This window comes from Micropterus salmoides, unplaced genomic scaffold (genome assembly GCF_014851395.1).
Source record: "Micropterus salmoides isolate LMB-PRFRI ecotype aquatic unplaced genomic scaffold, ASM1485139v1 Ms_hic_scaffold_20, whole genome shotgun sequence".
NCBI lineage: Eukaryota > Metazoa > Chordata > Actinopteri > Centrarchiformes > Centrarchidae > Micropterus > Micropterus salmoides.
This window is the reverse complement of record NW_024041151.1, coordinates 16,664,669-16,677,130: the sequence shown is the minus strand read 5'-3', so window position 1 is coordinate 16,677,130 and position 12,462 is coordinate 16,664,669. Positions and strand designations below refer to the sequence as shown.

Genomic DNA, 12,462 nt, shown 5'->3' with positions numbered 1-12,462 from the left:
GAGGGGCGTTGAGACAGAAGTTTGTCCTCCGCTAATAAAGTCTTTCTTGGTGTTTTCTGTCTCCCCAGTGTGACATGCAGAAACTGACTGTGGATGAGCTTAAGAGACTGCTTTACGATACCTTCCGTGACCACCTCACCATGAAAGACATCGAGAACATCATCATGACAGAGGAGAGCCACCTGAACAGTCCTGAGTCCCATGTGGACATTGATAGTATGTCGCATGCAGGCAGGGACGTACTGGGACTGAAATTCAGCCCAGGACTTTAAGATGGAGAGGCCTTTTACGTGAGTGCCCTTGGAGCGCGAGCAGAAGGATTTTTGCAGTTATTTTAATTCTAATAGTGTTTTTGTGGTATAAAGAGAATCAGATTAAGCTGAAGACCTTAAAGAAACTTCAGGATGACACCTGCCTCCTCAGGTTGTACAAGCAAGTCACCACTGCACTGAACACAACCAGGTCAGCAAAACCTAATCTCGAACACAGAAGTCACAGTATACTGCTAACTACCAGCATGTCGGAGTGATAAAATAGTTACAAATACACACTCAGAATCTCAAAAACTACAATGCAGTCCCATAAAATAGAGATTTGTGTGTGTGTCCTCACTTTCAACCCTCCCTGGTTTAGCTTCCCCTATGCTGGACCCTGCCTCTCTCTGTACTGGTTGTACTCTGTGAGAAGAACATCACTCAGTTATAAATTTTATTAAAAATGACTAATTTTATCATTGGAAAGGAACATATATATATAATTCATCAAGCCATTAAAATATAGGCAATAGTGGCTAAGCTCCTTTTTTCTGTGTGATTGAACTTGGTACATAAACAAATGACTCTATTTTAATATATTTTCTATCTATGCACAATATGATTGCCTACCCAGCCCTGCACACTGCCCTGTACCTGTCACTGTTTTTGTACTGGTTCCATTCTCCTCCTCCTCCTGCTCTTCTTTCTCTTGCTGCTTTCCTTCCTCCTCGTTCTCCTCCTGCTCCTCCCCCTCCTCCTTCTCTTCCTCCTCATCAATGTGACTGCAATGGACCGGCCGTTCGGGATTGTTCCCGGTATTCCCGATTGCCAATCCGGAGCAGATTTTATTTCACATATTGTTTAGAAATTGTTCAAGCTCCGTTAAGACACTAAGATGCAGTGGTGGACAGTAACTAAGTAGCCTACATTTACTCAAGTACTGTACTTATGTACAAATTAGAGGTACTTGTCTTTTACTTGAGTATTTTCTTTTCTTGCTTCTTGTACTCCACTATATCTAAGAGGGAGATATTGTACTTTCATTACATTTATCTGACAGATTCAGTTTCTAGTTACTTTACAAAGTAAGATTTTTACACCCAAAACATATGAAGAGTTTAAAAAATATGATGTTTTGTTACAAATGAAACCACCCAACAGTTTATACATGTACAGGTTGTACATTAGCTGGTAGACAGAAATTTAAATTGGCAACTATATTGATGATTGTTTAAGTCATTTTTCATGTAAAATATTTCATAAATGTGAAGATTTGCTGCTTTTCCTTCTGATTATTTTAATAATTTTGAAGTTTGGACTGACAAAACAAGCAGATTGAAGGTGTCACTTTCTGCTCTGAGCAATTGTGACAACAGAACCTTTTAAACCGATTAATGTAGAAAATAATTAGTGGATTAATCCATAGTTAATCTTGCATGACACATGAGTAATAATAATCTAATGGTAAAATATATAATAGAAAAGTCACAGGGAACATTTTTATTTCTGCACTGAGTACTTTTACTTTAAGTCCATTTTGCTGATTAAACTAATTATACTTTTACTCAAGTAACATTTTCAATGTAGTACTTTTACTTGTAACAGAGTATTTTTACAGTGTGGTATTAGTAGCCTACTTCTACTTAAGTTAAGGATCTGAATACTTCATCCACCACTGCTTAGATGTGCTAATACTTTTTTTCTTTCCACAGCAAGCCCAACACAACAGGAAAAACACACGTGTGTGCGTAAAAGCCTGATTTGTGCCTTTGCCAGTGTTATGCTCATTGCAGCGAATCAAATGCTCCGCATTTCAAAATCAAAGGAAAGACAATGAAAAAGCAAACATTAACCAAAATACTTGACTTGTTTTTGGTTTTGTTCAATGTTTTCAACACCCACGGTGATGCTATCACAGCTTCTCTCTCTAATGGATGAAATGATGTCATCATAGTATATCATGGTAAAACAGAAATAATGAAAGAAAGACATGTCAAGGGCTGATTAGTATCCTAGAACCGTAGCATTTCATTGATTCAAATTTCTCATGTTTTCTAAGAAATAAGATAAGGAGCGCAGACTCTAGAAGACTTCAATTTGTCAGTGTACAGTATGTGCTGTAGTAATAGCTGTGCTGTGTCTAATATATAAAAAACAATTCATGTTGTTCATGAGAACTGTCATTCGGAAAGTACCCAATTATATACTGATGATAGTAATTAAGCAATACAAAAGTGTTGGTGAGCTACATATTAAGGAGTTTAAAATCACTCACTTAATCGTGAGGATAAATGACTGGGTAATGCATTATGTGTCTCTTAAGTCTCTGCTTATTCTAGTACCAAGTAACTCCCATCCTGTTTAATATACTTTGCTAAACCAGCATCTGTGATCTAAATCTTAACAAAAGAGTAGGCCCACTACTTCAAAACGCTAGACTGGACTACCAATGAACACTTGATGAATTCTTGACTTACAATCTGTATAGTATTTTGTAAGTATTTTGACAACTTGTTAGCCATGCCAGCGGCTCTAGGGATGGCAATGCCGCTCTGTCAGTCGGTCAATTTACCACTGAAATATCTCAACAGCTAGATATTCATTGTTCCCAGAGAATGAATCCTCCTGACTTTGCTGATATAGACTTTTCCTGTAAGGCCACCAGCTGATCAAAGTTTTCACTTAGCCAGTTAAATATTCTAACATCTACTGGAAGGATGACACTAAATGTGGTACAGGCATGGTCCTCAGAGGATGTATCCCAATCACTTTGGTGATCCCTTGATCACCAGGGGCAGCTGTAGCTCAGGAGGTAGAGCTGGTTGGCCGTTAATCGGAAGGTCAGTTGTTCAATCCCGGCTCCCCCAAGCTACATGTCGAAGTGGGCAAGATACTGAACCCCGAATTGCCCCTGGCGGCTGTTCCATCAATGTGTGAATGGTAAATGCAGATGTAGTGTAAAAGCGCTTTGAGTGGTCAAAAAGACTAGAAAGGCGCTACACAAGTACGGAGCATTTACATTTGATTTTTCTTCTAGCATCACCATAAGGTTGACTTTTGCTTCAAATGTTGTTTGGAATTTGCTTCAGACATGTAGGCCTACCCCTCAGGATCATTGTAATAACTTTGGTGATCCCCTGACTTTCCATCTAGCGTCATCATCAGGTTAATTTTTTTTATTTGTCTAGCACTTTGGATTATGAACAAATACCTGTAAAACCAAAAACATTCAGATCAACCTCAGCTGTACTTTTTCTTCCTTAGTGTTCCTCAGCAAATGTTAGCATGCTAGACTGCGAAACTGTGTCACAGTAAACACGATAAACATTATACCTGCTGAACATCAACAGGCTAGTATTATCACTGTGAAGGTGTTGCCATGCCAGCATCAGCATTTAGTTCATAGCACAGCTATGTCTAAGTAGAGCCCCTAGCGTGGCTGTAAACTCTTGGTCTTGTTAAAATATTGTGAAGTTACATACAGCTTTAGGACAACACGCAGAGGGTGTCATGAAATTATATCTGTGCACTGCTGTGTTACTTTTAGTAGATACTACAAATATTAACCCTTTAATATTTTGTCAAGCATCATGTTATTATCTAAGTCCCAGCTCAGCTCTAACTGAAGTAAAGGCACATGATATTTACAAGCAAACACATAAAAAGAACACTTCCCGGACACATTACATTTCCCGGATTTTACACCACACAACAGTGTAAAGTACAAAGAATCCAGCAATTGGAATAAAATGGTGAACAAGCACAGGAACACATAGGAAAGCACTGCTGAAAAGATGGATGGAAAAGAGAGGGATTGAATGACACATGGACACGGGGTTTGTTTTAAAACTCAGAGTGAGTCTCCTTGGCTGAGCAACTTGGGATTGTTTTGAACAACTGAACTAAAGTGAAGTGAGGAGTCAAGTCCACATAAAAGGCACAGATAGAAATCACAAAATCCCTTGAAGAAATATCAGACAAGAGTGTGCGCATGGGTATTTATGCAAATAACCCAGACTTCATGACAAATATTGATCTTTTGACCATCACATAACACATGTAAAACATGTTTCATACTCAGTCTGCCAGTGATACATGCACAATGTTGCTGCATATTTCAAATCTGTGCATCTATAACAGGCAGCAAAATTAGTTTAGTGGGTGAAAGACAACTGAGTTGCCCATATAACCTGAGCTACAAGCTGTGAATAAATTCAGTCATGACATGATTAAAGCTATAATACTTGCAGCAAATGAGAATGAAGCATATACGTAATTCACACAGCACACTTGCATGTACATCAAACTAGAAATAAATGTGCGTTCTATGAATGTCAGATCAATTTTTGAATTATGATAGATGTATTCAAATAATTATGCAATTTGTAAAGTGATCATTGCAAAAAAGAATCTCAGTATTTTCCTGTGAATTTTGGTGGACGTGCAGACGGTATCGAAATCCTAAATACTTTGCAGTATGCTGTGAACAGTAATTTAACATATCATAAAAAATGTAGTTTTCTGGCTTATACATGGCTTTTTGTTGTTTTCTGGCTTTTAGATGGAAAGTTTAAAGTATAACATGGTTATATTTTCTTACTTGGAAAAGTGATACATTAAATCTGTGATTTTATTGTGAATGTAAGCATTCTGTTTTGTATAAAACTAACACAAAAAATATACAACAAAAATATCAGATTTCTGATGTATGATTTCCAGGTTCCTGCAATGGACTGGCGACCTGTCCAGGGTGTACCCCGCCTTGCGCCCGATGTCAGCTGGGATTGGCTCCAGCCCCCCCGCGACTCTGTATGCAGGATAAGCGGTTGACGATGGATGGATGGATTTCCAGGTTTATTGGACATTCAGATACAAGCCCTTGTGTGTATTAATGCCATGCACTTACATTCACTTCTCTGATCTGTTAAGAATCATTTTTCAGAATTTTTTCTTTAACAAATATTTATCAAAGTTGACAAGTTTTGTTGTTGTTTTTCTGGTTACAAATTTGACAATCAGAGAGGATATGAATATAAAAAGAGCTGATCTCGGTGGAGATGTTTTTCAGGAAAAAAGTGAAAAGCTAAATTCACCACTCATTCAACAATTTCGGATAAGGAGGGGAGAACGGTCAGGATCTGTTGGTGCAATGGCCCTGATGGTGCAACGGCCCTGATGGTGCAACATGTTAAGCAAATATCGGTAACAGAACACAGCACACAGCCTGCAGAGAAGGAAAGACCTCTTCCTTGTGGCTATATAGTGGTGCACTTCATGTAGTAGCGCATAAACAACCAGGCTTTGGAATTAAGAATGAACAAAAGTAGGTAGTGAGCACAGCAGCGATGGACATGAAGTAGTTTCGATGTAAGAGGATTTAATCTGCAATAAGGAGATGTAATGTCTGTTTATGTCAAACTTATCTAGATGCCATTCGAGGGGCCAAATTAGTCAGAACAGGGATCCAAACAGGCTTCACGGTGCATGAAGAGATCCAAAGTTGCCTTAATGAACATGTGGACTATCGATTGTCTACAAGTAGACATTTAATAGATACAACATAATGCTACAGAGACAAAAGATTTATGTTACGTTACAAACAGGGTCCACCATGGATAAATCCACAAGCTCAGTACTTAAATATGACTGAAACTGAACTTCTTATGGCCTAACCCTAATTTTAAGAAGGTACCGAGTTTTCCTATAAACAAACAAAACGTATGTGTACATTCAGTGTTTCTCACTCCATCGTGTGCATCCTTGAGGTCTAACAAATATCAGCCTTGTTCACTGTCTTTGCAGTGGCACTGCTGGGTTTGTTAGCCTGTCACTACCAACAACTGTCAATAAGTGGAATAGCCTGCAATCAAGGCAGGTTGTACACGTCCCCATGCGTGTGTGCACAATAAAAACAAAACCCACATGTAAAAACATTGCTCTATTGTGCTAATAATGGTCAAAATACCACAGGGTACCTTTAAACTAGGCAAGAAGGTAGATTAAGTCCAATTAAATTCACAGACATCTTGTACTCAGGTGACCTGGCCGAGAAGCAGAATAAGAGTTCAACAAAATGAAACAAAACAGAAAGAAAGAAAACACATAAAGCAATCTGTCTAGTATTCTGCTTAAAACACTGCATTAGCTGTACAACAAATGTGGAAACAGTTCAGGGTACATCCATATCAGCAAAACCCCAGCTACAAGGGATAACCTAAAAAGCCAATGACAATTATAAATATATTAGTCACAAATCCAAGGGATCTGCCTGAGGCTCATTGACAAACCTGTATTAACTTTCCAACTATAAAAACTTTCATAATGACATTTAATCTAGATCATTAGTTTGCCATCTTTACTACTTCTGAAGTAAAATGGTGTTTCCCAGTGGCTGGGTTATAAATAAAAATTAGTCAGATCAGTGATTCTCCCCGTGACGCAGCACAGGATTAAAGTAAAACAAAAAATATTTCCATCTGCTCAGCACTCCGCCAATCCTTTTGGGACTAACATGACATCAAATGTAACTCCTTAGAGGGGTCTCACTGTAAAGGCCCTCTACTCCAGATTTGTGGAGCAATCAGCAACACAAATATTAGTTATGAGGTTTTTTGCATTGCCTGTTTAAAAATCCCAAATCTCAGATTTGCCTTACTGTGCTTTATGTAAATACAAACATTTATTCATTTAAATCAGCTACACGAAGTGAATCGTTCAACCCCATTCTGTGTCCACTTTGACTTTCCATCCTCCTGGAGGAGGAGGCAGAAGAGAGGGTGGAAGGTCAGGAATGGAGAGGAGCTGTTGAGGTACGTCACTTTCTGCTTGGCCATCTTCGCTGTCTCCCTTATCTTTTAGATCTCTGTTGAGATAAATAATTGAACAGTTGAATTCTAAATCAACAGAAATAACCATTAGCCATGCTAACCATGTATGACTGAAGTGTCATACACAAAAATGAACGTGCATACCCTTTGGTGCTGAGGGCAGTTCGCTTCTTTTCCCTTCTAGAGAGCCATTCTTCTATACTTCTCCCAGGCATAATTCTGTCTACAGCGTCCTCTCTGAGCTGTCTTTCATCTGAAAGAAATAAAATCTCACTGGAGTCAACATACAGCAGTTCACACAGTCAAAATGCACTTGATCATTTGTACTTTTGCATGCACGAGCAAGTGCTACCACAAGGTACATGGGCTGCTTAACTGTTTGTAAAGTTTGTTTTGAACCCACATCTGCAAAATTAAATTTGAGACATTAACAATCAGGACTGTGTTGCTCATGTATGACTGTTCACATCATTATTAAAGAATCAGTTAGATAATAATAACAATATTTATATTTGCAAATGCTCTGAGCATTGTGTGCATTAAATATGTGGCATATCGCTTTGGTGGTCTGTGATGTATTTTTTTTTTAAAGTTGCCAATGACATGGTAGACAGCACCACCATTTGGTTACAGCTTACCTTCCACCTGTCTTTTTAAGTTAAACAGATCCGCTTCAGACATGTGAGAAAACCTGCAGTTAGGGCCAAAATCACAAATTCCTAGAAAAAAAACAACAAAAACAAAAATAAAACATTATGAAAAAAAGATGGTTACAAAAAGGTATTTATTATAACTTGGTTAAAATTTAAGGTTAAACTGTTCCTTTACCTTTCTGGAGAAACTTCCTGCAGGGTTTCTTTGTTTGCTCATCATACAGAATGGCTGAAGAGTCTGTAAAATAAAAACAATTGCGTGTGCATGGTTGTTTATACAATCTTCCATCAAACAGGTGGGCAGCCAAGGTGGCATAATGAAGCATGCTTAACTCTACAATCACAATCTTATAAGTAGGACCGTAGGACAGTAGGAATTCTAGTGAATAGGATCACTGTCTAATTCAAAGAAAAACACACTAAAACATCATGTCATAAAAAAATAGCATGTAATTTGAGGTCTAAGGCCCAGCTGCAAGTCTCACCTCTAAAATGGTCATACCAGGCCTTTTTAGCTCTGTGATGCTGAACACCATTCAGATGTTTCTTCCTGTTATGCATGTTATCCTGAAAGGACCGGTCACAGTAGTCACAGTAGTATCTCTTCCCCATGGTGCAGGTAATGTGCTCAATCCAGCAAGATGTCACCTTTTAAAGCGCTGAAAGACAGTAAACAGAAATGCACCAAATCTACATAACTGCCTTGTCAACACCTGGTGAGTTCAGAGCTGTGTTAACTGAAATGGTTTGTGTATGAAACAACATTAACCAAGTGAGCATTGCCATGTCATGTATCAAATATGAATAAGCTTTCCTACAAAAACAAGAGTTTAGCCAGACTGTATAGCTACAAATGTTAATACATTTGTTGATTATTTTTCTAATCCATGAATTAATTAGGCTACGAAATGTAAATAGTCAAAAATGACAATCGTAATTTTCCAAAGCCCAGAACTACGTCTTCAAACTGTTGTGGTTTTGCCTGACCAGCAGTCAAAAATAGAGATATTTATTTTTGTTTACAGTGATCTAAAACAGAGAACAACAGCAAATCCTCACCGGAGCTGGACACAATCAGTTTTAAAGACACACACACACACAGTATGAAGTGCATAGCAGACCAAATGTATGCATAATAATGGTCCTAGTATTGATCTGTTTTGACATTTGAGACTTTTGAATCAGTGTAAGCTTGTTTACATTTACATAAAAGCAATCATGGTCAGTAATCATTTGTTTGTTTACTTGACGCTGTAAATGTCACACGTCATTACAGATTTGGCATAGGACTAAAAAAGGACATGGGCGTGGCACAAACTGGAACCAGCCTAATATCTACTACAGAACACCAAGAACATAAGCTATATCATAAACAAAGACAAGCAGTATTAATAACATTCTTGTGCTGCCATCTACGGGTTTAGTAACGGAGGTGCCTTGACTCTGCCTTGGTTTGTCTTCCTATACTACTGTGAGGATACAATCTTCGAAAAGTCTGAAGGTTCCGAGCTGTTTAGAATCACACTGAGCATGTAAACGCGCAGTTTGATGCTCTACAAATGCAACACGCCTAAATATTTGTCCCTGGCGTTGATAAATTTGGATAGTTAAGTTAGCTCACATGCTTACTGTCACACCACTGGTCGTTTGCTTTCAGTCACTGTGTAAGTTACATTGAATTTAAAACGACAAACCATTGGCGAACTAGAGCTGTCCTCCACTGTGATCCTTGCTTTGAAAGACCACGTACAGTATAAAGCTCACCGGTTTGAAAAAGACAAACAAATCGTCCTACTTCCTGATACTAGTTCCCCAAGTACGGTATCTTTGGAGGGTCCTCTAGAGCCCGTCGCATTCTTGGAGCGGAAGCGTATTATCTCAGCATCCGCTCCTGCGCACTGTCCCACCGACATGGCGCTGGCGAAGTCCGTCTACAATCTGCTCTTCAGGAGAACGTCCACTTTCGCTATAACCATCATGGTTGGAGCCGTTTTCTTTGAACGACTGTTCGACCAAGGCGGTGACGCGATTTTTGAACAAATGAATCGCGGGGTAAGTGCGTCCTTTGGTGTGTTAAACGTTGTTTTATCCTGACCTTGTAGGTAGAGGGCGAAGCGGCGCTAACGTTAACTCAGCTAAGCTAATAATGTTAGCGGTTAGCTTCTCCGTTAAGCTGAGCAGTCGTGTCCTTTTAAATCTAATGATACAACCTATGTGATTAAATGACACGCCTAACGTTTCTTAAAATTGATTTACTGTAGAAACTATGGAAACACATCAAGCACAACTACGAGAACAAAGAGGAGGAATAGGACGCTGTCCCGGGGTTACCTACTGCTGAAGTGCAACTGTTGTCACACTTCCTTCATCCATTCTCCCTGGACTCCGCACCTGAATCAAGCATCAGTCAACATGGACAATGTGCTCAAAGTCATGCCCAGGCTGGCAGCGGCTATCAGTGGACCTGTGGGAGCTGATTGACTGTCCAGACCACCATGAAGATAGAGCAATGGTTCCTGTCATCTCCTCCCATCCTGTTGTTGTTTGTAATGCCTTCGTTCTCCTCACAGATTGTAAATGGTTAAATTAAACATGTGGTAATGTCTTAGAGATCTCGCAATGTTTTGATTTCTCATATCCAAATGGCCATGTATGTCAGAGCATATTTATTATATTAGTTTTATTGTCAGTTTTCAGATGCATACACAAGTGCATTAGTGGCTTCATTTTACAAATCAAACAAGTAACGTTAACTTGGTAAAAGGACATAATGTAGGTATTTCTGGGAAAACTGATCATTTCCATTTGCTAATTGGATGTTTGGAAGCTTTTTCAAAATATACAATGGATCAGTACTTGCGTCCTTTTCACAGGGCAGCTGTTTGTGTTATAAGTTTTGCCATAACCTACTAATGTGTAAGAAATGCTCGAAGAGAAAATGTCATGGGATAGGCAGATGTCTATATCAATATAATTTAATTTTTATATAGCTGAAGTTGTGTTTTTCTACCACAAATTCATCCCCCCAGTTGTCACATTTATAACAGTGTTGTATACACACATGTACAAAAATTCCTGGACACATTATTTAAGGACTATTTCTAATGAAATGCATGAGCAATATTGTGAAAGTATTTACAAACTATGAGACAACTATTTTTGTACTACATACAAAATGTACCACATAAGTTTTATGTGTCAGGTTTTGGGTTTGACTTATTTTTGTGGAATTGACTCTTCATTAGATAGTTCAAGATGGAAAGTCAGAAAAGGTGGTAGATAGGGGACTTGAAACCCAAATGTTTCAGTGTAAAGCGCACAAGCAGCTGCTCTGTTGACAAGTCTTCCACATTACTACAAATATCAGTATAAGTGCACATATTATAAATAACACAAAAAACTTAACTGTGTTTACATAGCACATTTTAAGCAAGTTTATACAAAGCATATTTGCAACTGATAGAGTGCAAAGCTGGAAGATTTCAGAGTTATACAGTACCTAGTGTATTTTATGGTGAATGGTCTTTACTTCTATAGCGCCCTTCTAGTCTTCTGAGCACTCAAAGCAGTTTTACGCTGTCACACTAATGCACTGATGGCAGAGGATAAGGTGCCAACTGCTCATCAGAACGGAAATTAACATTCACGTGCTTTCTCACGCTGATGAAACAGCCAGCGGGAGCAATGTGGGTGTCAGTATCTTGCCCACGGATACTTACGCATGCAGACCGGTGGAGCCGGGGATTGAACCACAGACCTTCTGATAAGTGGACGACCACCCTTAATTTTGATGTACAAGCCTTCTTTACACTGTACTTCAGTCCTCTGCAGGGAAAGACTTTAGTGCATTCTAAAAAACATGCCTTATGTGCCACACATATTGAGATGAAATGATAATTAAATAGTTATACTTAACAGTAGGTAATGTTACCACAGTGACAAAATTGAATGGGTGGCAGTCTTTTTCTTCTTCTGGCTTTCCGGCAGACTAGATGCCTTATGGCATATTGCTGCCTCTCACAGTTCATTCTCAGTATCGTTTCATGGCATCACCATTTTCAGAGGGGTAATCCTGTTGCAGATAGTCCAAGTCCATGACTGCTTCCACTGTCGTCGATTGGTTCTCAGGAGGATTCAACATGTCTCTCAATGTCACTGTCTGTATTCCGGCTCCTGCTAGCGTAAAGTAAAGTTGATCCCTTTGCCTTTTGTACTGCTGACATTCCATAAACACATGTTTAACAGTCTGTTGTTGATTGCAGGTTCTACAGAGTCCATCCTCATGTTTGCCCATCTTTGCCAGATCCCATACAAGTCCACAGTGTCCCAGTCTTAGTCTTGTCATGATTACAGAATGTCTTCTGGTTTTTCCCAATTAGCACTGATCTGTCTTTACTTTTCTTTGTATTGAATAGTAGTGACGACCACTTGTTTCATTTTCCCACTCCCTCTGCCACACTGCTGTAATGTGTTCCTTAATCACATTACGACATTAAGAAACCCCAATACAAACTGCTAGATCATGTCTCTTTTCAAAGGCATTTTTGCTGCCCTGTCTACCACCTAATTCGCTTCCACCCCAACAATTGCAGGCACCCAAAGAAATCCCACTGACCCTCCAGCCTGTTCGATTCTGTGCAACAGAACCATCAGCTCTACAAACAGGTCTTGCCGTGCTCCCCAATTGCGTCCTCTCAGAGTTTTTAACACTGAAGCCGAATCGGAGCA

At 39.1% G+C, this 12,462-nt stretch overlaps 2 protein-coding genes across 4 annotated transcripts; one reads left to right on the top strand and one right to left on the bottom strand.

Moving 5' to 3' along the window:
• Positions 1 to 5,780: 5,780 nt before the first annotated feature.
• zmat5 (zinc finger, matrin-type 5) lies at positions 5,781 to 9,585 on the bottom strand. 3 transcript variants are annotated; one of them, XM_038733496.1, is made up of 6 exons: positions 9,429 to 9,585; positions 8,220 to 8,393; positions 7,910 to 7,972; positions 7,720 to 7,800; positions 7,226 to 7,334; positions 5,781 to 7,116 (listed from the first exon to the last, which is right to left on the bottom strand). In XM_038733496.1, exons 2-6 carry the CDS (start codon positions 8,344 to 8,346, stop codon positions 6,969 to 6,971), a joined length of 528 nt encoding a protein of 175 aa, XP_038589424.1. In that variant the 5' UTR covers positions 8,347 to 8,393; positions 9,429 to 9,585; the 3' UTR covers positions 5,781 to 6,968. The 3 variants fall into 3 exon arrangements, with proteins under 3 accessions (XP_038589424.1, XP_038589426.1, XP_038589425.1); XM_038733498.1 differs by having other exon boundaries at positions 9,499 to 9,579; XM_038733497.1 differs by having other exon boundaries at positions 9,356 to 9,570.
• A 34-nt stretch (positions 9,586 to 9,619) lies between these two features.
• Positions 9,620 to 10,344, top strand: LOC119914289 (cytochrome b-c1 complex subunit 9). The gene is made up of 2 exons (XM_038733499.1): positions 9,620 to 9,786; positions 9,996 to 10,344. Exons 1-2 carry the CDS (start codon positions 9,646 to 9,648, stop codon positions 10,044 to 10,046), a joined length of 192 nt encoding a protein of 63 aa, XP_038589427.1. The 5' UTR covers positions 9,620 to 9,645; the 3' UTR covers positions 10,047 to 10,344.
• The last annotated feature ends 2,118 nt before the right edge of the window (positions 10,345 to 12,462 follow it).

Excerpts from the sequence above, each read along its gene's own strand:
- LOC119914289 (XM_038733499.1), top strand. The coding sequence starts at position 9,646 with ATGGCGCTGGCGAAGTCCGTCTACAATCTGCTCTTCAGGAGAACGTCC. Across the intron at positions 9,787-9,995 it reads TTGAACAAATGAATCGCGGG|AAACTATGGAAACACATCAA; the intron begins GTAAGTGCGTCC and ends GATTTACTGTAG.
- zmat5 (XM_038733496.1), bottom strand. The coding sequence starts at position 8,346 with ATGGGGAAGAGATACTACTGTGACTACTGTGACCGGTCCTTTCAGGAT. Across the intron at positions 7,335-7,719 it reads CTTAAAAAGACAGGTGGAAG|ATGAAAGACAGCTCAGAGAG; the intron begins GTAAGCTGTAAC and ends TATTTCTTTCAG. Across the intron at positions 7,117-7,225 it reads ACTGCCCTCAGCACCAAAGG|AGATCTAAAAGATAAGGGAG; the intron begins GTATGCACGTTC and ends TTATCTCAACAG.